We start from the raw sequence: 24,804 nt of genomic DNA on the forward strand, positions 1-24,804 counted from the left end.
AAAGATCTCCCCCTTCCGTCCTAATATACAATCCTAAGAAATCCCAAAGCCAGCAGAGCAAATTTGCTCATGCCAACTCATTCTGCAGTGCAAGGCACAGCAAAAAGGAAATGGCTCAGCATATGTTTGAGAAATGGCAAGCTTGGAGGAAACAAAACGCTGCATATGGAGGGTTCCTTTCCTTTTAAGGATGGTGTTAGCCTCTATTGCCACGGGCCAGGAACATCACTCCTTTTCAGGCCTGGGCACTGCTTGAGCCACTCTCTCTTGCTCTCTCTCTCCCGACTAAATCCAGCCCGGCTCCTGTATGTGGGCAGATGGTCCTTTGATCTTATTTCCTCAGAGATCCTGCCCTTTTTGCTCATCACCAATTGTTTCACACTAAACACACAGCAACACAAAATCTCTCCCCAATCCGCCGTTCACCCCCCACTGTCTCCCAACACCTCAGTCTCTCAACCAGTCACCTCCTTTTGTCACTTTCTCTCTATCTTTCATCTTTCTCCCAGTCCCCTTCTCCATCCTCATCCAGCTTCCAAAGTCCACTGTGTTTTGTCAAATGTTTCTGTGTGTAAGAGAAAGAGAACAGGACAGACCAGAAAAAACAGAAGTGCAGGGAGGCATATAATACCAATTTCCAAATCAAACGCTGTGTTTAAAGCAGGATAATGAAGCTGTACAACCCAAATTTGACCAATATTAAACCTCATTACTAAACTGTGGAATCATCAGATATAAGTATATTTGCTGGACAGAGTTGTCGACTTTCATTTAATTAAAAGTGGTCACTGCAGTTTTTACCCAGAAGGCACAATATGGAAGTCAGTATGGAGAAAGGAGGGTAATTTAGTATTTCTCTTACTTAGTTTGACTCCTTATTAAACAACTCGCACACAATCAACATGTTTATTTATTGCTGTTACTGAGAATAGCAGAATTTATAGCTTAGATAGCTTTGAGCCAGGGTTACAGGAATCCCATAACACTATACTGTAGTTATTGTCAAGCTGTCGTAATGCCAGGTGTTATCCCATTTAGATTAACCATAAATGTGAGTTTATCCTGCATTACTGTCTCTTTGAAAGGCGACAATAGAGCTTGAAAGGTAGACAGAAGAACATAGAGGTGGCTGTTCTAATCGTGCGTTGCTACCGCCCCTCCCAGGAGCCCATTTCAATTCCTTCCATCTAAATTGTCTCTGGACATTCATTAAACCAGGCAGCGAGACAGCAAAGAGGGACTGCATGGTAACATGAGAATATTGTCTATTGATGCTCTGTCATTCTTGCTGCCAGCCACTGTCCAACAGAATAAAAGAATTAGGCCACAAAACCCTTGCTCCTTTAAAAAATGTCCATGTCTGGTAATGCGATTCGACTAAACACACAGATCTGTCTGCAGTGGCTTTTCAGATCACTGCTGGTCAAATTTAGAATTTAAATATGAAAATTTGACTCGCCCATGTGAGGATTTCTTAGTCCAAGTGAAAGCTCAGTTGTCATCCACAGTTATGTTCACCAAGATACTGCTGTACTTTGTTCTTACTTTAAATCCATCACAATGTTAACAGGCAACCAGTGTAATAGCATTTGGATTAAGAATAAGATTATCTTCTATATCTACTATTCATTGATGTTAAAAAGAATAACATGATGTGAGGATCATTGTTTTTAAATAAAAGAAAAATGATCAAAACCTAGATCCATATGTAAAGTTCTAATTAGTGCTGTGGTGCCATATTGTTCATTAAATCACTGCCGTCGTCTCCTCTCATTATTCATTTAAATCTGACATTACGGAGATATGGCCACTATAAAAAAATAACCCCAAGCAATATGCATGATGCTATATGGATTGCATCTGTGCACCCGTTACAGATCACTTTTCTACTTCTTAACCCCATCAGTGTTAAACATGACTTGCAGCTGAGCAAATGTGGGACTTACTGTAGGCATAGCAACTGCCTGTGCATTAACACATGGATTATTACAAAGGAAAAATCTAAGGTAATGTAGAAAATTATACATGTTCCTTCCTTTCTTTCCTTGGGGGTGAATATTTCTAAGTAGAAAGACAAGTGTTGTATATCTGATCAAAGTCAAGGGGAGAGAGGCTTAATCCCTCCTCAAGTAGCATTAGATTGCTGATGCTGGGGATGTAAATGAGCTCAGCTAAAGCAGTCCTAATCCTCACCACCATCTTTTTTTAATTTTTTTTTTTATTTTTACGCTGCCACCGTTTTCAAAAGAGACAGATCCTTCGTCTTCTTTAAATCCAGAGCATGCTCTAATGATTTGCTAAGGAACACATTGCCCAGCATTCAGTGCCTCTTTTATGTCACTAAATCTTGTTGGCTTACTGTACCTCAAATGCTGCCATGCATCCCGATGAAATGCTGCATGTGAATATATGGAACCTGTAAAGTATTATCCAGTTGAAGCCATTTAAAATTCTCAAGCTGCAAAGCATTTTTTGAGCCTCAGACAGCAGTTTGCTGGTTCATGATTTACAACACCATGCATGGATGCTTCTCAAAGAAACGGCTGAGAAACCAGTCCTAGTAATTCCGCACAATAATGAATTACTCCCAAGCATCTACCCAATTTTCCTGTGCATTTTAATGGGCTACAACAGTAGACACATTAATGAGTTATAAGTGAGGTTATTATCATTGAACGTGGTTGTGAAAATCTATGTCATGCCTTTGAGGAGGCCCTGTGCTGAAATATAGGCGATTAATCCATAGCACACAAACCAGAGGATGACTTGCAGATTTTAATTTAAATTTTTTTTGTTTTACCAAAATGTCTCTTTAACATTCCTTGCACACAACTGGGAGTTACCACTACATACTACCATTGTATCTGTCATTGACACTTTTGCACATGGCATTTTGCTGCCACCACCTGAGCTGAATAGTGTTCAACGATGATCAGAGAGCAAGCCTGTTATCATGGAAACCACTTTAGAGAAAACTATAAAGGAGCTATTTTTTATTTGCTCCTGCATCCTATTCTGGTGCACAAAGATCTGAGGAACAAAAAGGGCTTTCATTTTTTGTTTACAGTTTGTGGGAATGCCTTTTCATTGGGTCCTTTTTTTTCTATGATAATGTCAGTAGTATCATTTGCCACAGTGGCAACATTGTGTCCTCTGTGCCTTCCAGTCAAAACCTAGAATTTAAACAGTGCTAGATGGGAGCCTGTGGTTATTGCTCCCTCTCTGCACGCACCTCAAGGCCTAACTTAATTTACTCTTATCTACATTTCCGTGTCTTACTGCTGTGTGTTGATATTTGATTGATGTATATATCAAGTTTCATCGTACAATACCCCTAGGCCATAGCAGATGCCCTGTAGATTCTTGTTTAATTGTGCTAGCTGTATTCCTTTCACACTTAACAATATGAAAATGTGGTTCATGTTTATACTGCATATACATACAGTATATAATCCAGTTAAAGCCTCCAACACACCCAGAGCACTGGAAAAAAAGAGACAACATGTAAACTCAAAAGACCTTGGGATGTATGGCATCTGTTCTTTGTTACAGTATTTTTCTAGTGGTTGTAACACATTTTTTTGTATTCATAGTCAGCTGTTGAAAATTCTGTTGCTTCAGACTGTAATTGATTTCCCATCTATCAGACCTTGGATACTTTCAAAGGTAACATGCATTAGTGTTTGAGTGAAATTAGCCAATTCCCCCCAGGGATCAATAAAGTACAATAACATCCACAAGACATCCACAAGTCATTGTTTGAGATAAGGTATCATAATGCTGTCAGTTTTGTCAGGTTTCACACTTACTTATGTTATGTGCCACTTTATTGGAAATCAATGCTACAGTGCTCTGAGTGCATTTATAAAAATACTTACCTCCCAATTAGCAAGATGAGTTATTGAGCTCTACCTTGATGTTTCTAGCAAGAATAGTGCATCTACTTTTTGGTAACAGAGTTTACTTAATTTGGATCCTATGTCAAAATGTTATTAAATGACCTTGTCTGACTTACATGCTTTTTGTGTAGTGCTAATAATTTTCAGCCCACCAGTTTATCGATTCAAAGCCTTTTTGACTCTTTGAATCTTGAATCTGTTAGACTTCTTTTGTATCCTTAAATGTTAATGATTTTTGTATGTGGTTACTGGTGGCCACATTTATTACTGCTTGTATTCATTATACATATAATATTCTGTGCCCAAAATTGTTCACATATTCACTGTTGCATGCAGTGGAAACATTGCTAGACCACAACTCTGTGACAGACACATCATTTAACACACTATGTAGTAATTAATAGGGATGTAAATCACTGGTTTCATCACGACACGATCACATCGACACTTTGGACAATGATACAATATTTGCAGATACCACAAAGACTACCACAATAGAATTACAATTGTATTTGGTTTAGGGGCCTGCGATCGATATGTGCCGATACAGGAGAAGCTGCCACCCTGAATAGTAGATATGGAAGATAACCTTATTCTTAATCCAAATACCATCACAGAGTTTCTCCGGAAACAAAACATTTCCCCACTGATGATTTATTCCAGAGTAAACAGTGTTATCCTCATCATCTTTCTCTTTGCTGCTCCCCATCATCTGCCTGATGCTGTTCGATGGTGACACAGAATTTTAAAATAAGGGCGCATCTAAAGGAGTATGATATGGATCGATGTTTACACTTTGCATCGATGTTACGATGTTGTGATCATTGTTCATTTAATCGATATATCGATGCAGATTGATGGATCATTATATCCCCGTTAAATAATGAGGGATTTCAGAAAAAGCCCCCAAAACAAAATGTAGGATGTAATAGACTCTGGAAATCAGAACCAAATCCTCCATTATCTGATCTGCAGGATATTTCCACAGGAGAAGCACTCATATTTACAGTTACAACCTCAAAAGCAGCAAAACTAATATTATATTATATGGAAAGCAGGATCTGTTTTACTTTGATGATGATTCAGTTATAGATTAAGAAAATCGCGGGTTTGTCTTTTAAGAGAGATTTTTTTTTTTCTGACAGAAAAGATACTACTAAAGCTATACTAGTATTGACCAGACCAGACATTAGCTTTAAGAAACCTGTCTAGCTGGATCAAATAAATCAGTGTCTGACATTGATGGACTCATTAATAAAACATTGGAAGATGTTCAGATGGTCAGTCACTTTTGAACCTGATTTCCCTCATATTTATTGCAGGGTTTTTGCATAAGACGCCAGTAGTTATAGCTAGCTCTGGTGGACCAAATAAAAAGTCCTTCCAGGAATTTACACTTACACTATGATCTTAACAATCAACATAAATTCAGCCGATCTCTATGAATTCTGCACGATCTTGTAATTTTTTCCAATCACCGCAATTTTACAGCAAATTTGACTTGTATCATTATACAGCTGCTCAGAGCAGGGGAAACATTCTGTTTTCTCTTTTGCTGCCATTGCCAACAAAACATGCTGTGTTTCCCTATTCAGCCCATGAGTACTGTATGTATTGAAGAATGAGCTCTCTCTGAAAACAGCTATTTGTCAGGAGTGCAAAGGTCATATCCACAGTGTTTGAAGATTCAACTAAAGAAAATATTCACTTGACTTTCGAATGAAAATCGAGCAGATGTTTTTTTTTTTTTTCAAGTGTAATGGATTAAAAATAAGACTCAGGCAAGCACAACAACTGCAGATTGGAGACTCACATGTCTTCATATTTGCAAAGACCTTGCTTCATCATAACATCGCAGATTTAGGCTGTTGCACTTGATGGGCGGACCATTGATTGCTGATAGAGCGCTGGTGGTATGAAGGGAAGTGGACAGTTTATATCAACGATGCTTGGTACTAAAACACAGTCAAAGATGGAAGATGTTTCACTGATGTCGAATCTTTGTTTGGATGCAGGCCATATTATCTGCACAGATAACATTACTCTGATGCAAATTGCAAAAAAGCACTACAGAAATGTAGTACTGTTTGTTTTTTATTTTTCTGTGTAGTATGAAGAGACTACAACTGGATTTGGTTGTGCAGCCCCATGTTGAAAAATAACAATGAATTAACCTTGTAACCTTGTATCCTTTACTCTGTTTTCCTGTCTCATTCTTGATCTGCCCTTTATCCATCTCTTTCCTCTCCACTTATTTTTTTGTCTCCTCTCCTACACTGACGCCCCCCTCTCATTAGCTAACGCTTCTCCACCACTTCTTTGTTGCTCTCTTTGATGGCCATAAAGACTCTTTACGCTGCCCCTGTCTGTCATCAAGGTTAAAAAGTGATATGTCTCCTTTGGTCAGACTCGCAGCACTTTAATATCAGTTTAATTTCAGCCTATAGCCAATTACTCTACAAATCTGCTGGGCACTCTTTGGAGTGTCATTTTAAAAGCATTGAGGGAATATACAATTTGTCACTCAGGATCAGTGTTATGAGGTGGAGGTAGGGATAGTAATGATTGAAACTAGAAACAAATCATGACTCCACATGCTTTTGTTGTCACAAGGCTGCAGGCATTCAACAAATGAAAGCCTGCCCTTGGTGTAGTCTTCAAATGAGACGGCCCTTGATATAAATCATATATGTGTGTACATCATTGTCTCAAACGGTATCAATGCCATCTCTGCCCTTTTTTATGAAGACTTTGATCAATTGCTATGCTTTAGCTAATGTGTCAAAGGACATGGATCAAGCTAACTAGCAGCTCCTGCTCCCCCGTCTTCTCCCCTTTTCCCTTTATCTTCTTTTGAATTTCAGACACCCGCTTCCTTGTTCCTTGACCAATCGTGTAATGCAGCATACAGGAATGTTCCAAGGCTGGCAGCTCTGACAGCCCTGAGTGGAGCGCTGAGCCATCAAAGGTTTCAGCTGGCACAGCTGAGTGTCACATATTAGTCTTAAATGATGTGAAAACTGTGAAAGCCCCGCCATCATTAGAATTCTTTGGGGAGAAAAAACGGATATAGGGGTAGAGGGAAGGGTAGTGAGTAATAGTAGAAAGATCTGAGAGGGCATGCACAGAGGAGAGGAATGTAGAGAGAGAGAGAGAGATGGAGAGATATGAGAAAGGGTGGGGGAGAGAAGCGAAAAGGGACATGGAGTGAAAGAGAGCAAGCCACTGTTATGGTAGAGTCCATTAACATTCAACTGACGTGCCATGCTCCCCACATTGGAGAAAAAAATATACAATTTCAGAGCATTACATGCCCTGTTTATCACCATTTGTTTGTTTCCTGAAACATGTGGGGCCTAAGAGGACACAATGATGAATTACTGACTCTAAGATGGAGGGGGGAGACAAGAATTGGCGGAAAGAGAGAAAAGCACAAAAGAGATGGCGAATAGTGAGGACTTTTACTCCCACAAACTGCACTGACGGAAAGTGACAGAATTAGCGCACAATTAATTGGTAAATAGCTCTGGCCATTGTCACTTGTCTGAATGCTTCACGATTCTTGTCATTGTGGAGAAAACCCAAGCAGCCCTTTGTCTTATGTTTCATGTTGCCAGCAGTCTCATAACTACTAGAATTAATTGTGCACTTGACAACCTGTGGATGTGTGAGAAACAAAATTGTGTTCAAACGGCCTGCGCAGCTCTAACATCAGCCTCCAGACTGGTCTTTCTCTGGTTTGCATTTATCTGAGGGGACAGGTACAGATGTTTTATGCCTCAAGCCACTTTTTTCCCCATGTTGAACTTTGAGTAATAGCTCTGAAATAACCCAGAGACCACATGTCTGTTCTCCCTCCCCACCCTGCTTCTATCTTTGGTGACTGACAGCGGAGGACACGTGCGGTGGCACCCTGAGGGGCTCTAGCGGGCTCATCTCCAGCTTCGATTTCCCCAGTGGAGAGTCCCCTGGCGCTGGCGGAGGTGGAGGTGCTGGAGGCCTGGGCAGCAGTGGGGAGTGTAAGTGGACCATCCTGGCAGATCCGGGGGACACCATCTCCCTGGTTTTCACTGAATTTCAGATGGAGGAGAAGTCAGATTATCTGGAAGTAGAGGGATCTGAACCAGCAACCATCTGGTGAGTTGAGCCTTCAGTTGTTAGATTAAGATGTTTATGTGGGGGTGTTTCTGTGGATGTGTTTGGATGTGTGTGTTGTATTGATAAGGTGAAAGTTCACCCCAAAATAATACAAAAAAAATTCCCTTACCTGTAGTTCTATTTATCAGTCTTTGGTGTGAGTTGCTGAGTGTTGGAAAGACTTTAGAGATGTCTGCCTTCTCGTGAATAAAATGGAACTTGATGGCAATCGCCTTGTGGTGCAGAAAACATACACGCTCAATAACAATGTCTCTTAATCTCTTAAAATATTCAGATTTATAGAGCTGTGCTTGCACCTGCAAGTCTGAAATTTTCTTTTTCAAATCCCAAATCAACTTGAAGTTGTCCACAAGAAAGTCCGCCTTATATCCTGCTATCTACATGCCCACATTCAACCATAACTGATTGATGCAAAGCACCTTGTGAATATGAGCTGGCGGATTGACGGATCTTTACGGGTGAAATCACGGCAAAAGCCGAGTGTCACTGCAGTTTACAGCAATCTAACTTGTTTGGCCGCTTGTCAAAATGATCATGACAATCTGTGGTGTCACAGACCCTGGGATAACATTTCAAGATGAAAGTTTGATAGATGAACAGAGTTTATTTATTTATTTAAATTTTGTTATCCCAATCTTAGACTGTATGGGATCAGGAATCATACTGAGGATTTGGATTTAATGATTGTGTGAAAGCTGTCACTTGCTTTATTTCCAGACTTCACTAATCCATTTGTGCAGAGGAAGGAAGTTTTACAATAGGTGACCAGAGAAGGCTGAGTATGTGTGAAGACATTGCTGGGGCTGATGTCTCCAGTGTGTCCCTTGTGCGCAATGTTATTGTGTGATATCGTTGATAAAATAAGCAAATTTCAGTGCAACTGAAAAGCGCGTATGGAAAAGTTATGGCTCACTATCACAAATGAAATGGAATCGAAGCAGAATTGAATGTAAGAGGCACCATTATACATATAATGATGCCTCTCACATTAAAGTTCAACTATCTGGCCTCAGTTCACCACCTCACCATCTGTGTCGCCTGTTTCCCCTGCCTCCAAAGTGTGCGCACACATGGGTCAGAGTTTCCGCACAGGTGCGCACATTCTCTGGTCAGGTTTGTTTTTCTAGATCACAACTTTTGCAGGCCTCATTTTGTATGTATGCAATGTTTATAAATGAAACCCATGGTTACTTAACCCTTTCATGCATAGCGGCCACTCCAGTGGACAGCTATTTAAAAGTTGTTTTGTAGAATATGCATGGGTTTTTGTGTTATAGTTGCACATCAGCCACTCAAGTGGACGTTTGTAAGTCATCCCACACACTGCCACCCACTGGCCAACTTTTGTTAGTGTACCTTAATTCTCTATAATCCAAGATGGCCGACAGAGGGTCAGAAATCCCATGTAGTTTAGGAAGATCTCTCAAATCCTTCTATACTATATGATCATTGAAGGTAAAAAAAGAAACTGTACATCAAGTAACAACTAAAGAGCAATATTATTGTTGAAAATTACAAGTATTGGTTTTATTTTGGGAGGAAATTATGATTCATCATCTGTCCACTGAATTGGACGCCATGCATTGCTGGCTATATTTTTATTAGAATTTATGCTGTTACTGCAACTTTGTTGTACTTCAAAATACTTGATCTGCAGTAACTTTCTATAAAGTAATTGATTTATGTTATTAGACTGAAACTTGCAGTATTTGCAACAAAAACATTGTTATGTGCAGATTCCTGCCATTATGTTGGTGTCACTCAGTGTCTTTCTATTTTGTAGAGCTCAAGTACAGAGCGCAATACACAAGCCTACAGCATAGTGGAGCAAATACTATCTGAGTCAAGTGAGGATGATGCTAGTGGCAGTGATGATGAATGGCAGCCAGGCAAAGACCGAGCAAATGCTAGCAGTAGTGACAGTGGAGGTGAGGATGATGAGGGAGCTGAAGATGCTAGGAGAGCTGAGGATGCTGAGGATGTTCCACTTGCTAGAGCTCAGGGACAGAAAAAGAGCAGAAATGTCTGGAAAACCAAAGACAACCAATTTGAGGGAGACTTGCTTCCTTCTTTAGGAAAATGGAAATCGAATGTTGAGCAAACGAAACCAATAGATTTCTTTATGCATCTATTTCCTGAAGTCCTGATAAATGAAATTGTGAATAGACAAAAGCAGAAAAAATAAGACATTTCTAGGATTGAACATCCACAGACCATTTTCTGTGAATCAGCAGATGGGAGTAGTAGATCTTATGGATCAACTTGTCACCATGCATCCTCACAGATGCAAAAACAAACAGTGGTACATTGGAGTGGTCTTTCACTTCTTGGATGTGACCACTGTAAATGCCTTACCCCTCTATTGAATGTCTGGATTTGAAAAAAGAAGGATGTTCTGCATGGACACTTTTTATTTCTACATTTTGTTTGCTTTTTTGTGTTATATTTGAAAATGTTCAGATAATACACAGACCTTGTTGTTCAGTGTATGTACTATTTTCTTTTCTACTGAGCTACACCTGCCAACCATTTAACCACACAAAAGAAAGTGAGCCATCTAGTTTCATTATATATGTCAGAGGGCAAATATTTCTATGGCTGATATCTCCAACAGCAACTCACACCACAACAAGCTAGACTGATCAATGCCACTACAAGTAAGATGATATGTATTTTTGATTTTGGAGAGAACTCCCTTTTAGGTGAATTGAGAATGCAGGTCTGGTTCCTGTAAGGGGTGCTGAGTCATGTATCAGTTGGAAAGAAATAACGTGCTAAATTCTCTCAAGAAAAGGATTTTTAGTGCTATAGTAAAACGGTTGAATCATGGCCTGTATCCTTCTAGTGCACATCACTGCCAAAATGAATGTAGGCCAGAAAGTAAGTTTTAAATAATAAGAAATGCCAGCACTTTTAATCACGTTTTTTTATTGCGTTTTGTCAGTATGAAGTCAGTTTTGATTGACTTGATTGATGTTAAAGATCCAATAAGGTAAGTAGTGAAATTATATTTGTAGTACATGTTTCAATGGGCTTTACAGGGCCACATTTGCACTTCCAAGCCCACCAAACTCTGAATATATGAAACAACTTCCCTGAAAATGTAAATGGATAGAGAAAATGTAAGAAATGCAAAGAGAGATCCTCCATCACTCTGATGGATGGGGGTCGCTATAGGCTAGGTGCTATAGGCTAGGTGTTAAGAGCTGTATGTTTGAAAAAGGTAATATGTTACTGGAGTATGTTATTGGAATAAAATATAAATATTATCTCCGTTATCTGCCAGTTACCAATGTTGGACTGGGAAAGTCTTTCAAAGCATGTCATATATATAATGTCTCCAGTCATTATGTCCAGTGACAATAATTCACTCTGAAAATATGTAGGTTTAACGCCATGTACTGACAGCAAGTGAGCATTGCTCTCTGTCCACACTGAACCTGTCACTTATGTAAATTTCTGTACTCCAGATCAGCCTGGAGACGTAGCCAATGAAAAGATTAGTATTTTCCTTTGTTTGTACGTTCTTAACAAAAGTCACACGTTTAACATTGTTACATTTACTGTAAATAACATTCAACACAGCCAACAGCAAGTAGGTAAATAAGGATTTTATAAATATATGAGCAGTTATTGTATAAATAATGCCTTATTTCTACCTCATAAATCAGCCGTTCTTCATTAGTTGCAGAGTTTTGAAAATCAGTGACACGAATAAATAGAAACAGGACATCCAATAAAACAGCTCAAAACAACACGCTGAGCAGCATGCTCTGTGGCTCGTAGCCAGTTACAACATTTCAACAGAAAATGGTGCAAACACACTGATTTTGTCGCTGTGGCATTCAGTTAGGATACGTTAAGCTAAAGTAGATTATTTGTGTTTATGTGTTGCCCCGACAAAAATAGGCTAGCATAATATCTATGTGTGTATTTACTTTAAAATAACAGTTATTATTATGCATTTGAGTCATGTTTAAAGAAAAAGATTTTACTAGAATTTCTCTCTTTTGTGCGGGACACGGGAATCTTCCAAGATGTGTGGATCAGAACCAGTTGTTTTGAATGGAAATTCAGCTTTAGAGGCTGGACTACTATATATTTATGCACAACAAAAACAAAAGGTTATGTACCCTCATACAGAGAATAAACATGTTTTAAATTAGGCTACTATATGAGAGAGGTGGGGGCTTGGTTATACAAGGCTGTATTGCCTAAGGATTTTCTTGTAGTTGTTGTGATAACGAGGTTTGCTCGCTGTGATCTTGAAGCGTGCAAAAGAACAAAGGTTCATTGTGTATGGCTGAGCATGACCATGTAATATTTTATAAGAGCAGCACTTTAAAATCAGCCGCATGTATTCAAAACTGAAGGAAAAAAAACAGCTGACTGGCATACAAATGTACCTTTAATGAATTTCCATGGGCAGTTGTGTGCAGAAAATGTTTTAAATATGCCTTGTGGTCCTGATTGAATTAAACCAATTCACAGAGAGGGCACATGATTTCCCATTTCATAATTCAAATTAAAGTGCCCATGAATTACAAATCTTCGACAGAGTTTTGTTTAAAAAGCAGCCTTCAGACACTTTGGGTTATGGCTTTCTGTAAAGGCTTAATGTAGAAGTCATTCCCAACTGAAACAAGGAAATATGAAATGCGTTTGACCTCCAACCTTGAGGCGAAGGTTATCCATCTCTTACACGTCCTGAGTGAATGGGAGCATTTGCCAGGTTTATGTGATCCTGCCGGGCATTAATTATAATTGGCTGAAAGAAGCTCTAATCAATCACTGAGCTACAAGCTTTGTTGTCCCTGAGAGTTGTCATCCGCAGTCAGGAGGAGAGAGAGAGAGAGAGAGAGGCAGACACTGTGTCAGTGAGAGACAGAAGGAGTCAAGAGGAGAGGTGCTCTGAGTGTGGTGATGACTGCTAAGTATTGTATGTTGACGTAGCTCAAGAGAGTTTGACAGGGGGCTGATATGGATGACACTGATGTGTTTTGACAGACCATCAGGTAACCCTCTTCTCTTAGGTAAAGCTCTAAAATGAACTCTTTCACCAACCGAGATGCCTCTCAGAGCCCCAGTGGTAAATGCTTTGTGTTGTCAAGTGTCTCCTACCTTTCACAAATAAAGAAAAGTGGTTCCAATTGGTTAATTACTTATATACATCTTCTTGCTATTTATATTATTTATTAATCCACATGTATTCACATGTTGGAGAGGCAGTTTTCGTGTGTTTGAAGCTTCGAATAAAGAGTCTTTCAAATAATTTACTAGCCAGTGCACTGCAGCTTGAACACTGAGGAAAGCAAACAGACTTATGCAACCATCATCTCAGGTTCACATTAAACCTCGGGAATAAAAACAAGGTGCACATGGCACGTTATTTTCTTGCAACTTCAAAATAAAAGCAAGCATTTATAATTGCAAGTCAGTTAAAAGCAATGCATTTTTTTTTTAAACTGACTGTAGTAGTAATGATTAGTTTCCATTAGCAAGTTTCTTGTAGTATGTTGAAAATGTTAATATTTTTTTTTTGTTTTGTTTTTTTTTAAAGGTGATTTTTTTGGGGCTTTTTTTCTATTTAGTCATGCAGGACAGCTTATTTGTGAAAGGGGGAGAGAGAGGGAGAATGACATGCAGCAAAGGGTTGAGGCTGGAATTGAACCCGCGGCTGCTGCAGCAAGGACGTAGCCTCTGTACATGGGGAGCCTGCTCTTCCAACTGAGCCACTGGGTGCCCGATGTTTTTTATTATATAAATTATTAATATTGCAAATGCAAATTAACTTTTGGTAACCTACTTGAATGATGAAACCAATTTCTTTAACAATGATTGAAGTGACATGATAAGACCGAAAACTTTATCTTTGTTTATCAGATTAAGCAGATGTTCGTAACGTTTTTCTTTGGGCATAATTAGCAGTTGGAGAAAGTATCGCAAATTTAAAATCGTGATGACATTGTATCATTGGGCCACTGGTGATTCCCACCCACATGAATGGGTTACATTAAACCAAAATAAATCACAACTGTGAACTCGGAAATTACATAGAAATGTAAAAATTGTCTCTCTTATCTTTCAGAATCAAAGTTGTCTAACAAAAAATGCACATTCAGGTAATCCTTTATTACCTTTATTATTACAGCAGGATTTTTCGTAATTTTCTATCCATTACCTTATATGAGGGTCCCAGCAGTTAAGAAAGATGTTAGGTATATTTACCAGGTATTTTCCATGGAGCACAACCCCAAAGACTAAATCGACATCTTTAGCTACTTTTTTTTTCTTTCTTGCAGTCCAGTGTCCAGGGAGAGGATTAAAACGACACATACTGTTTGTTTAGCAGGCAAAGAAGTTAAACAGGCAGCGCCCTTATTTGTGTGGGTTGTTACCTATGTGTGCTGTTAGCGGTCACCATGCATCCATTGAATGCTTTGAAACTCCAAGATGATGTTATTGTATGTCACTAAATGTCAGAGGCTGTCAGGCCGCGTTCTCATTTTAAGCCCTACAATCCAAGTGGGACTCAGTGAGCTTGAGTGCAGTGAGGCCAGAATTTTAGAGAGAGGGCTTCAACTCGGCCAGGTAAACAAACAGACAAGCAAACAAACACAATTCAGAGCGAGCAATTCTCGCATGCCTATAAAATTCATAGCTCTCGCTCCCCCTCTTTTTATGAGTGTCTCTGACTGTGTACAAGGCCATTGGACAGCTAAACTTTCAAGCATCCTAACATACAGCACCAGCTGCAGGCGGAGACAAGCAAACTGTCAATTTACCCTTGAGGTTTAGAGCTGCTTAACGATGATTGACAGCCTAGAATCTCAAAGTCAGACAGATTTAATATCTCCTCTTAGCCTTTTTCAGGCAAATAGCCTTAACGTGTGACCCAGCTTAACTTGTTATCCTCTCTCAACCTGTGCTATTACAGACTGTTATCAAATGATAAACACTACTAAAAATATAGATGCAGAAGAGTAATTACAAATTAAGAAACTTTGGTCACTGAAAGAGGAATACTTCAGTACTGGAGAATAAAAATTTCAGAATAATTCTCAAGGTAGTTAAAATTTAATGAGATCACCACATATATTCCACATGTATGTAATTACTGAAAGTATGTTATTATTTATGTTCAAAATCGGAAAACGTAGTAACATATTGAATTCCCCAATTTTGCCAGCCAATTTCCTGAAAGTAGCTGATAGATGATGACTTGTACTAAAAAAACAATTTGTGTTAGTTGAAAGTACACAAAATTCAAGACTATAGGGCAAGAAATATGTTTTGCTGACACCTCTTTGCAGTTTTTATCCTTTTATCAATTGAGGATTTCTATCAGATCTCTGCAAATGAGTTTATTGATCCTGTTGTCGTCATGCTGGGGAAGGTTTATTTGAGGCTACACATCAATCATTGTAAAAATAGACAAAAAAAACTCTGACTTTCCTTCGGCAAAAGCCAATGGTGGAGTCTGGCTTGACCAAGGAAAAACAGTTCTTTGTTATTCTTCTGACCTTTAATATGATTGTACAGCCCTGTTCACAAAGGGCAAACACAACAAGCTGTAGATTACACGTCACTCATTATTTCAAATATGGACACAGAACCTAAACCTGAATGGTGCTGTGGATATTAAGTACACTTTATTTGCTAATGTACTGTAATATTACATCAGAACATGTGCTGATGTTTGTCTGACTTTTTCGCTCCATATTCCTTATTTTCTACCTTACCGGCTTCCAGTTTCTTTGCAGATTTTTCCGAACATCTACTGTAACGTTGACTCTACATGTTGTAAACATACCAAGAAAGCTGAGACTTTAGAATAAATTGATGTTTCACCAAGCAGTCTGGCAATATTTGTTTGGTTCACTGAATATGAACAATCCTATTCCAACAGAGTGGCTAAATGGTTGTCAGAGGCAGATTACAATATTCAAAGCAGGTTGAGAGCAAGAGGTGCCCTGCAGCTAAATTACCAACTTTGGTTAAATTACCATGTGTATTAGGTTCAATTTCGTCTTCCTGGGATTTATTATTGATCTTCCAAGGCAAAATATAACCCATCAAAATGTCTCCAAAAGCTATTCTCTACTGCAGTCAAACTGCAAAGAATGCAATCGTCCTTTTTAAATACAGACTCTGCAGTACTGCTGTAAAGAGGAGCTGCCATTACACCCGCTTTACTGTTTACACGGAACCACGCAACGGCGGCATGATGCTGCCCCGAGTGTTGTCTGCGTGTAGTCTTGCCATCCTGGCTGTCCCTTTTATACAGACGTCGATTTGGTTCTGTGACTACCGCTAATGCCTGTTAGTGACGAAGCAACAATGCTCCCCCATTCCATGTCTGTACCTTACAGAACAGCAAGGCTAATGGCCCAACAGTCCTGCCTTGAACAGGCTGTGTTAAAAAGAGGCTACATTTTTATAAGAGGAATGTGAATCAACAATCGACCTAGGTATTCCACAAGGGCAGTTATTGTAAGGAGCTACAGAGTATTTTGTGACTGGCTCACTGTTCTCAAGAGTCAATCTACTGGCAGACAGACACCAAACTGTATAAATACATCTCCTGAATGGCAACTTGAGGAGGGATAAAGAGCAACAACATAAATATTCTTGCAATTATTCTCTCTTGTCAAGATTTTATAGAATATATGTGTGGAAGGAAAACCTGTCCCTATCTTTTCTGAAAAATTTGAATTGATCACTCATTATTGGGGCTGCACTCGGGTATACAGTAACTCAGCTCTCTGTAAAACTAAGTAGAGACACCAGAAATTTCAACTTCACTCTGGCCAAAAAGCCATTTTTGGCCACAGTACCTGCACATTGGGACTTGTTACGTTGGTATTTTGATGAGATTGCCATGCCCCCTTCAACCTCTCATCCAATCAAATCAGGCCCATTTTACACAGAGAACTTTATGAGAACTTACTAATGTGCCTTGCAAACCTATGTCAAAATCTACCATTAGTCCAAATCAATGATATGAAGCATGCTAAAACTTGGATGAAACCACGCACATAAAAACACTGCACTCATGCCAAGAAGTAATCTCTGAGAAGCCATATTGCATATCTATGAAGGAACAAATAGACAGCCTGAGTGAGTCTGCAGAGATAGAATGGCAGTGCATTATGTGAGGAATCCATTTTTCCAATTGGACTTTCTCATCTTTTGTCACTCAGTATGCACTGGAGGAGATACAATAAGAAAACAGTAGACAGCACTCACTTGTTCTTATCTGTATTAAGAACACTAGGCAGCCCACTTCCCACAAGTAATTTATTTGTTTTCTTGACAGTTACATTGACCAGAATCAGACACTTCTGCAGATGTAGAAGTGAAGAAGCCCTGAATGATTTGGCACAACCTTTTGCTGTTAAAATTTTGATCATCAAATTTTGTCAAAGAAAGCATGAGAAAAAATTGACAGGGGAACCAGGAAAATGTTAGCTTCTGGGTTAGCCTATAGAAAAGCATCATCCCTGGGGCATTCTATTGTTATTATTATTTTTTATTTTATTTTTCTCTAGTCTAATGTAAGGAAAGTATTTAATGTAAACAACGTGCCCTCTGTGACTAAGATCTTTGTGTTAGCAATATGTTGTTATGCTAGAGTGAATGAGTCAAATAACTGGATATAGATTACAACACTGAGAAATTGAGTGGTCTGGGGTTAAACAAATAAACAAAATAAACCACTGCCACAAATCTCTTGAAGTAAACTATTCAATAAAATTTGATAGTGTTCTTGAGCATTGACACAGTATCACAAAACTTCATATCAAGATACAAAATATCAATATTCTCTTACAGCCCTAACACTGTAAGTCTCCCTCTCTGCCTCCTGCTTTTAAGCAAATTTGTGTTTATTTGGGCATCTACTCTCGCTGGGAGCACAGCATCTGAAGGGAGTGTACTTCCTGTGTGCAAAACTAGGTGTTCCTGAAACAATCTCACAACACACTGCACACAGCACTTTTTACTTTGCACTTGAATTTCTTTATGTGGCAGTTTTCTTTTTCTGCAGACTATTATTGTATAAATTAATAGAATGGTTTGCTGCACATAGATACAAATGTACCCATTGGATCAAGTGCTCTGTAAGGTGTCATTAAGCCTTTATTTACTGTTAATGGCAGATATTGTTTCACTTCCTCTGCCATACTTTGCTGTGGTGCCAACAGTACATTCAGCTCCACTGGTCTTAAATTTGTAACATCACTCCTGTTCTGCCTGGAGCATCCATGCAACTTGTGGTTGGGTACAGCTTTATTGTCTCTATCCATTTTCTTTTAGACTTCTAGCAGAAATCTTGTGATAATTTGCAGCTTCCACTACAGGAAACATGGAGGCAGTTTCTTCAAAATAGTTGAGCTACATGAAGGCTGCTCTTTTTCATTCTGCCCGTATATTGGTGTCATTAGCATTTTATCAATGAGAGAAAAGGTTAACTTTTGTGTGAAAATCAATTACCTTTTAACTTTTCTCTAGGAGCTACCATCATCTCCCCATGTGATAGATAATTCGGATTAAAAATGTCAGTATTTAGAAATTGCATTTAGTTTGCCCATCAATTAAATATAAAACATGCAACAGCCTATAATCTGTCCGACAGATGTACTTTTCTCTCTGAAGTAATATAATTTTAACAGTAGGAACTGTTTCTGTAATCACAATAAGGAGAACTCAAATGTCAAGTAGGCTTACTAATGTACTTCTTACGTCTTTAGTACCCACCAAAGGAAAAAGTCATCCACTCCCCTTTGTTTTTTGATCATCACTCTCTTTCTGTCTCTTTCTCTTTTTCTCACTGCCACTTTCATTTCTCTCCTTTTGATTTTGTCAGTCTGCCCCTTTGGTGGCTCTGCAGTAAATGCCAAAAAAAATTACATAGAGAAACAAACCTTAAACACGACTACACACACCTTTACACACACGATAAAATAGACATGGAGGAGTGTGGGCACATACAGACAGACGAAATAACAAGTTAACACATTGTGTTTTCATCCGCTGAGCCAATTTGGGAATACAGTGCTCAACTGCACCATGCTCTCTTTCAGCCTGTCCCAAGCCTCTGTTTAATAGCTACAGTAGAATGGCATTGTGTGCTATTGACTGTGGTACGACAGGGTGTGGTGCAGGGATTGCAAAGCAATAGAAGAGAGCCAGAGCTGGTCAGCCAGACAAATGAGAAGGCCCCTGGCAGCTTTAAATCTCCACAATTATAGAGGGTCCCTGATGCTGCAGCCATGCGCTGAGTAAAACTTCTGATCCAAACCACCAGCACAGACAGTAGGACAGATGTAGTCAGAACATGCACAGCCTTAATTCAAGCAGGGATGTTTTGACAAAGACAACTGCCCAAATAAATGTATGATCGTATATAAAACCCACTTTTTCTCACACTTTTCGTCCTGTTGTTTCTTTCTCCTGCATACACATTTGTGCATAAAAGAGCACAAACCAAAACAAAACCCTGCAGAGTCAAAGTAAGGTGTTTTTTTTCTGTAGGTTTTTAGACAGGTTGTCACTTTAATGGCACCATTATCTCTTTAGGTCTGACTTACTGTACTATAGACACTGATAAATTATTTCCACTATTTCTTGTAAAATCTGGATAATTTTGTCCAAGGTTTACGTGGTGTCTCCTTTTTTACACAATTACCCCCCTCCCCCCTTTTTTTAGGTGATTATGGTGACACAAGGATGTTAGTGACAAGAAAGTTATGTAGTTGAATTAAATTTAAAACAGATAACATGTCTTCTCTTTTATTTGTAACTCTTTACACTCAGGATAACTGGAATGAATATTCCAGCACCCATCATCAGCAACAAAAATTGGTTACGGCTGCATTTTGTGACAGAGAGCAACCACCGTCACAAAGGCTTCAGGGCTCAGTATCAAGGTAAGACATGATTACTTCATTTGCACATCTTAATAGAGGGCCCCCTACTTGAGTGAAAAGGGATCATAGTAAGAAAAACACACTGTAATTACAAAACATGTTTTTGATCTTTGTTAACTGAATATTAAACAGTTTGATTAATACCCCCTCTGTAGAGGGCATGAAGGCTTTTTCTGCTTCAAACCATTGACTTCAAAGGGCCTTGCTAATCAAAAAAACTTGAGAGATAAATACTGTATATACTTTCCCCTTACTCTGGCAGCTCAATAATCCATTACCCTGACATTGTTCCCTGGCATGACTTTAAAGTCACAGTATGTGCTGCATAAACTATACCATACAGGCTTAAAGCCTGGCTCCAAGCCAGATATAAAACCTGCTACTTCACCATAAACGCTCTATAAAAAAACTTAAAGTAACGTGCATGTGTGGCAACTCACTGTAAATGAGGACATAAAATCAATTGCATGAAAAATCACATTTCTCATCTATTGCAGTGCATTGTTGTGCTTTGGTAAAGCCATTTCTATGTGCGTCCTTTATTTATAATGTGAGGGGCAGATATTTTTAAAGTACAAACAGGCACTGAGGGGTTTGTTATGTAGTGTGCTTTTGAGCATATAACAGTCCTTATCTGGTCACTAAATAGATTTACATTCTCATTGTGTTGATAGCAGGTTGATTGAACCAGCTGACCTTCAGTGCAGTTCAGAGGAGAGGCATTGTCTCAGTGTTTTCAAATTCAAATAGCCATGTTTTTGCTTGACACATCATTCATTGCTTTTGGCTATTCTGTTGATACTTCAAAATTATGACAGCCGCTTGCATCACCTGGCTTTTGTGTGCAATCTGGCCCGTGTTGTGTTTAATGAGACTATCTTAAGATGTAGCTTTGCAGTCGTTGGGCTTCTCGTTGATTCTGCTCAGTATTTCTCCCTTACAAGCTATAACCATTAAATCTGCTTTGACCAATCAGTTTTCATCTCCTTATAATATGTTTAAGTTATGTGAACAAAAAAAAAAAAACATGACAAACTAATTGGTGTTGTAGAATTGCCAGGGTAACCCTTAGGAATGCATCAGAGCCACTGGACTCTTCTTCTTTTGAAAAAGGATGCACAGCAGGAGCAGTTACATTTTGATGTTCTTCATAGGACCAAGTATTATCCAGAGAAAGAAACACTTGTACTGTATCTTCTCACATCTAATACTGTAACTTCTATCATCTAATGAACTCTTTCTATTGCTCTCGACCAGTGAAAAGCTCTGGAGAGCTTAAATCCAGAGGGGTAAAATTATTACCAGGAAAGGACAACACTAACAAACTGTCTTTGAGTAAGTCTTTTATTTTTCTTATGCAACTGTTTTCATTGTTTGGATTTTTTGTTTATGTAGGGCTTGCGTTCTGGGTCTTTGTTTTTTTTTCTTGTCTCTTTTTTTTTTTTGCTGCATCATTCGGTGAAGGAATTAAGCTACAGTACTAGATTTTGCAGAAGTGCAGTCTCTCTTTCTTTCTGATGACCTATTTCCCCGTCTGTCCCAGACTTCCTGTCCTGACACTCAGCTAGATCAGGCCTAGTTATGTATATTACAGCAAAATGCTAAATTTGATCAGTTACAGTCGGCCAAAACCCCCTATGTCTCACTCTGTATTATTTAAGCAGTACATCAGTTTGACTTATGTTCATGCACTCTGTGATCTACACAGCAGTAGTCAAGGTTGAGTGACCACTCACTTGTCAGATGATTTGTGTGCACTTCAGACGAAGTGAATGCATTCTAATTGCTTGCGGAGATCCGTCATTAACATAAATCTGGAACACAATTCCCTCAAACTCCACAGTGTGCTAAACACTTCAATGATAACAGGTTGTAATCTTTATTACCTTATGTGTCATAGATTCAGCATTGCATGGAGACATGAATAATGCAGAGGGCTGTAATCTTTTGCGTGAGACAATACTCTATATCATTTAAAAGACTGTGAAGAGATGCTTCATATGCCTTGTGGATTCATTGCATATAATTGAGCCCATAACTGTATTATAACCCGCAACAATTAACTTCAAAGCTAATGAACTTCCTGAAAGAAGTCAAAGAAAAGAAACACGCCGGCAGAGCTTCTCACGTTAAAACGCAAGGATCTTTGTGCATGCGGGGTTGATGTCTTATTGCAAATATTACAAGAAACTTTAATGATAATTATGATAGTACATATTTCATGAAATTCATTTCCAGTGCATGCAGTCTTTGATGTACAGATCATAATGCGAGGGGGGAGATGAGCTTGTTAAGTCAGAACACAGAAAGTACTGAGCTGTTTTCCTACTTCCAAGGCAATTCCTACCATAGAAAAGGCTGTACTCTATATAAAAGCATAAGGCAGTACTCTATTTGAAAGCGTATCTGCAAGGCTTTATCTAGTGTACTTAAACAGTTATTGTGTATGGAAAGTCTCTCTGAGTGATTATTGTAGCTTCTGCAATTGATAGTTGAAGGTTATTTAATCCTCTTAGTCCCTGTTGGGCCCAGATATATTTCCCTCTATTTTGTCTAGCTCAGGTAAGAGAGTTGCATTTACCCTTGGCACTCACTCTGATATCACAAAACATGAGTGTGTATTCACAACAGCGCTGCCAAATAACTGGCAGTTGAAAGTCACTGACATTGAGAGATGAGGTCGATTTGTCTAACTACATAATTCCTGGAACCAAATTCTGTTACCAAACATAACCACTGAACTTTTAAACAGACAGAGTTATCTGCTATTGAAGTGCTTTTCGCTGCAGTGGGTGTTTTCTGAAAGTACAGAGCTTTGACAATTGAAGTATCTCTCTCACAGCGTTCTTGGTCCTTCTCTTTCTCTTTCAGTGAATGAAGGAGGAATCAAACAGGTGTCTAATTACTGCCCTGACCCAGGGGAGCCGGAGAATGGCAAACGAATCGGCTCTGACTTCAGGTGAGTTGGTGCTTTAGCAGCTGAAGTGACAACGCACAGATTTGTGTAGAAGAGAGTTGAGGACTGGGACAGGAAGCTCTCCATCCAATTTCAGTATTATGGCATGCCGCATATTTTAAATATTGCTGTCACATTCTATTAAGTCAACAAAATCTTAGGGCATTTAAATCCAGTTTTAATCTTGTCATGGAAACCTACGTCCAATATGAAACTGTTTTATTATATTTAAAATGTTTGATCTATTTACCAGAGTCATGGAAAATTTTGCTAAGATTGTGCAGTGTCTTCTGTCTTCTTTTTCATGAAGCATAACCATTCGGCTTCCGGCAGAGGAAAAAAACATACATATCCACTTTCAGACTATTTGCTCTGACGTGTAGCAGACTTTTGGTTACATTTCATCTTACAAAGTGTACAGAATGCAACACAGTGAACTCATGCAGCTTTAGAAACCTTTTGTAGTTCTAAAAAAAGAGGCATTTGGATGCTGGGATTTAGTTGCCTGCCACAGTAAAGTCCACTCTCAGGGTCCGGCAAAGCTGAGTGCATGTTTCTTTGTTTTTGCAAGTATAATCCCTCTGTGTCTAAAGACACTCTCCACTAGACTGTGTGAGCCCTAATCTCTAATAAATAGCATTAATATATGAGCATGATTAAGATGTTAGGTGTTGAGGTGTGGAAAAAAGTCTCTCTGCATTAAAGGTCATCACTGTTTCTTATTTAACTGGGACATTTGCATTAGAAGTATGGAGAATGAGGACAATTAAAAATGAATTGATAAATTCACTAATTTCTCCACTGTGTTTAACATTCTGATGCGCAGTGCGATGTAAACTTGTAATGAATGACATGAAATAAATAATGAATGTGATATTTCATCAAGAATCATTTTTGAGGAATTGATTGCTTTTTCAGGCGTTAATGGTGTTTTGTTATCTTCTCAGCATCGGAGCAACTGCTCAATTTACCTGTGATGAAGACCATGTGCTGCAGGGTTCCAAAACGATTACCTGCCAGCGCGTAGCAGAAGTCTTCGCTGCTTGGAGCGACCACAGACCCGTCTGCAAGGGTGAGCGAGGCTTCTGAAGAGCTAATAAAACAGTTTGATTAAGGCAGTGCCTCTGGATATAGGCTCTATGCAGATAGAGGAAAGTTCATTTTTGTTAATTATGTATGAGAGTCTCTGCTGCAGCACCCTGCTTTTCCATTTCAAACTGCTCTGCCTGTTTTTCCATGTTTCATAATACCTGGAGCACCTTTAGAATTTGATTAATGGAAATGCAGCTAATAGACCTTCTCTCTACTTGTGCAAACAATATATTACCTTTCTGTCATAATACAATGGAAGAGTTATTACTCTGCCTTCTGAGCATATTTATTGTGAATTTAACAGTTGTAGCACTAGTGATGATTTATACTTTGTATACTTTTTTTTTTGAGTGATCAAGATTTTGATTCTGTCTTTTGAAATATGTTTCCGCCTGTGTCTTCATGTTCATCTTTGTATTGTTGCAGTGAAAACGTGTGGGTCAAATCTACAAGGACCTTCTGGCACTTTTACATCTCCTAACTTCCCTATCCAGTATGAGAGTAACTCCCAGTGTGTGTGGATCATCACAGCTAGCGACCCAAATAAGGTAGCACAATAGAGTTGGGTGTTTTTTGAGTTTATAGTAGGGGTGGGCAACATATCGAGAACATACTGATATTGTGACATGAGACGATATTGTCTTAAATTTTGGAAATTGTAATATTTTAGTGTTGTGTTCTAGTTTTTCAGGCTATATCACAGTAAAATGATGTAATTTTCTGAACTTATCAGACTTCTAGCTGTTAGTCATTATATCCACATTACTGA

General features: G+C 38.8%; 1 protein-coding gene across 2 annotated transcripts in view; it reads left to right on the top strand.

Moving 5' to 3' along the window:
* LOC121945336 (CUB and sushi domain-containing protein 3-like) overlaps nt 1-24,804 on the top strand; it is a 235,458-nt gene that overhangs the window by 50,909 nt on the left and 159,745 nt on the right. For both annotated transcript variants that reach the window (XM_088084026.1, XM_088084027.1), the window contains exons 5-10: nt 7,790-8,036; nt 19,875-19,987; nt 21,245-21,322; nt 22,859-22,946; nt 23,891-24,015; nt 24,462-24,583. In XM_088084026.1, the coding sequence (XP_087940152.1) occupies nt 7,790-8,036; nt 19,875-19,987; nt 21,245-21,322; nt 22,859-22,946; nt 23,891-24,015; nt 24,462-24,583 (773 nt within the window). The remainder of the gene's footprint in view (nt 1-7,789; nt 8,037-19,874; nt 19,988-21,244; nt 21,323-22,858; nt 22,947-23,890; nt 24,016-24,461; nt 24,584-24,804) is intronic.

Source organism: Plectropomus leopardus, chromosome 11, assembly GCF_026936395.1.
Source record: "Plectropomus leopardus strain MGB_pleo_1.0 chromosome 11, ASM2693639v1, whole genome shotgun sequence".
NCBI lineage: Eukaryota > Metazoa > Chordata > Actinopteri > Perciformes > Serranidae > Plectropomus > Plectropomus leopardus.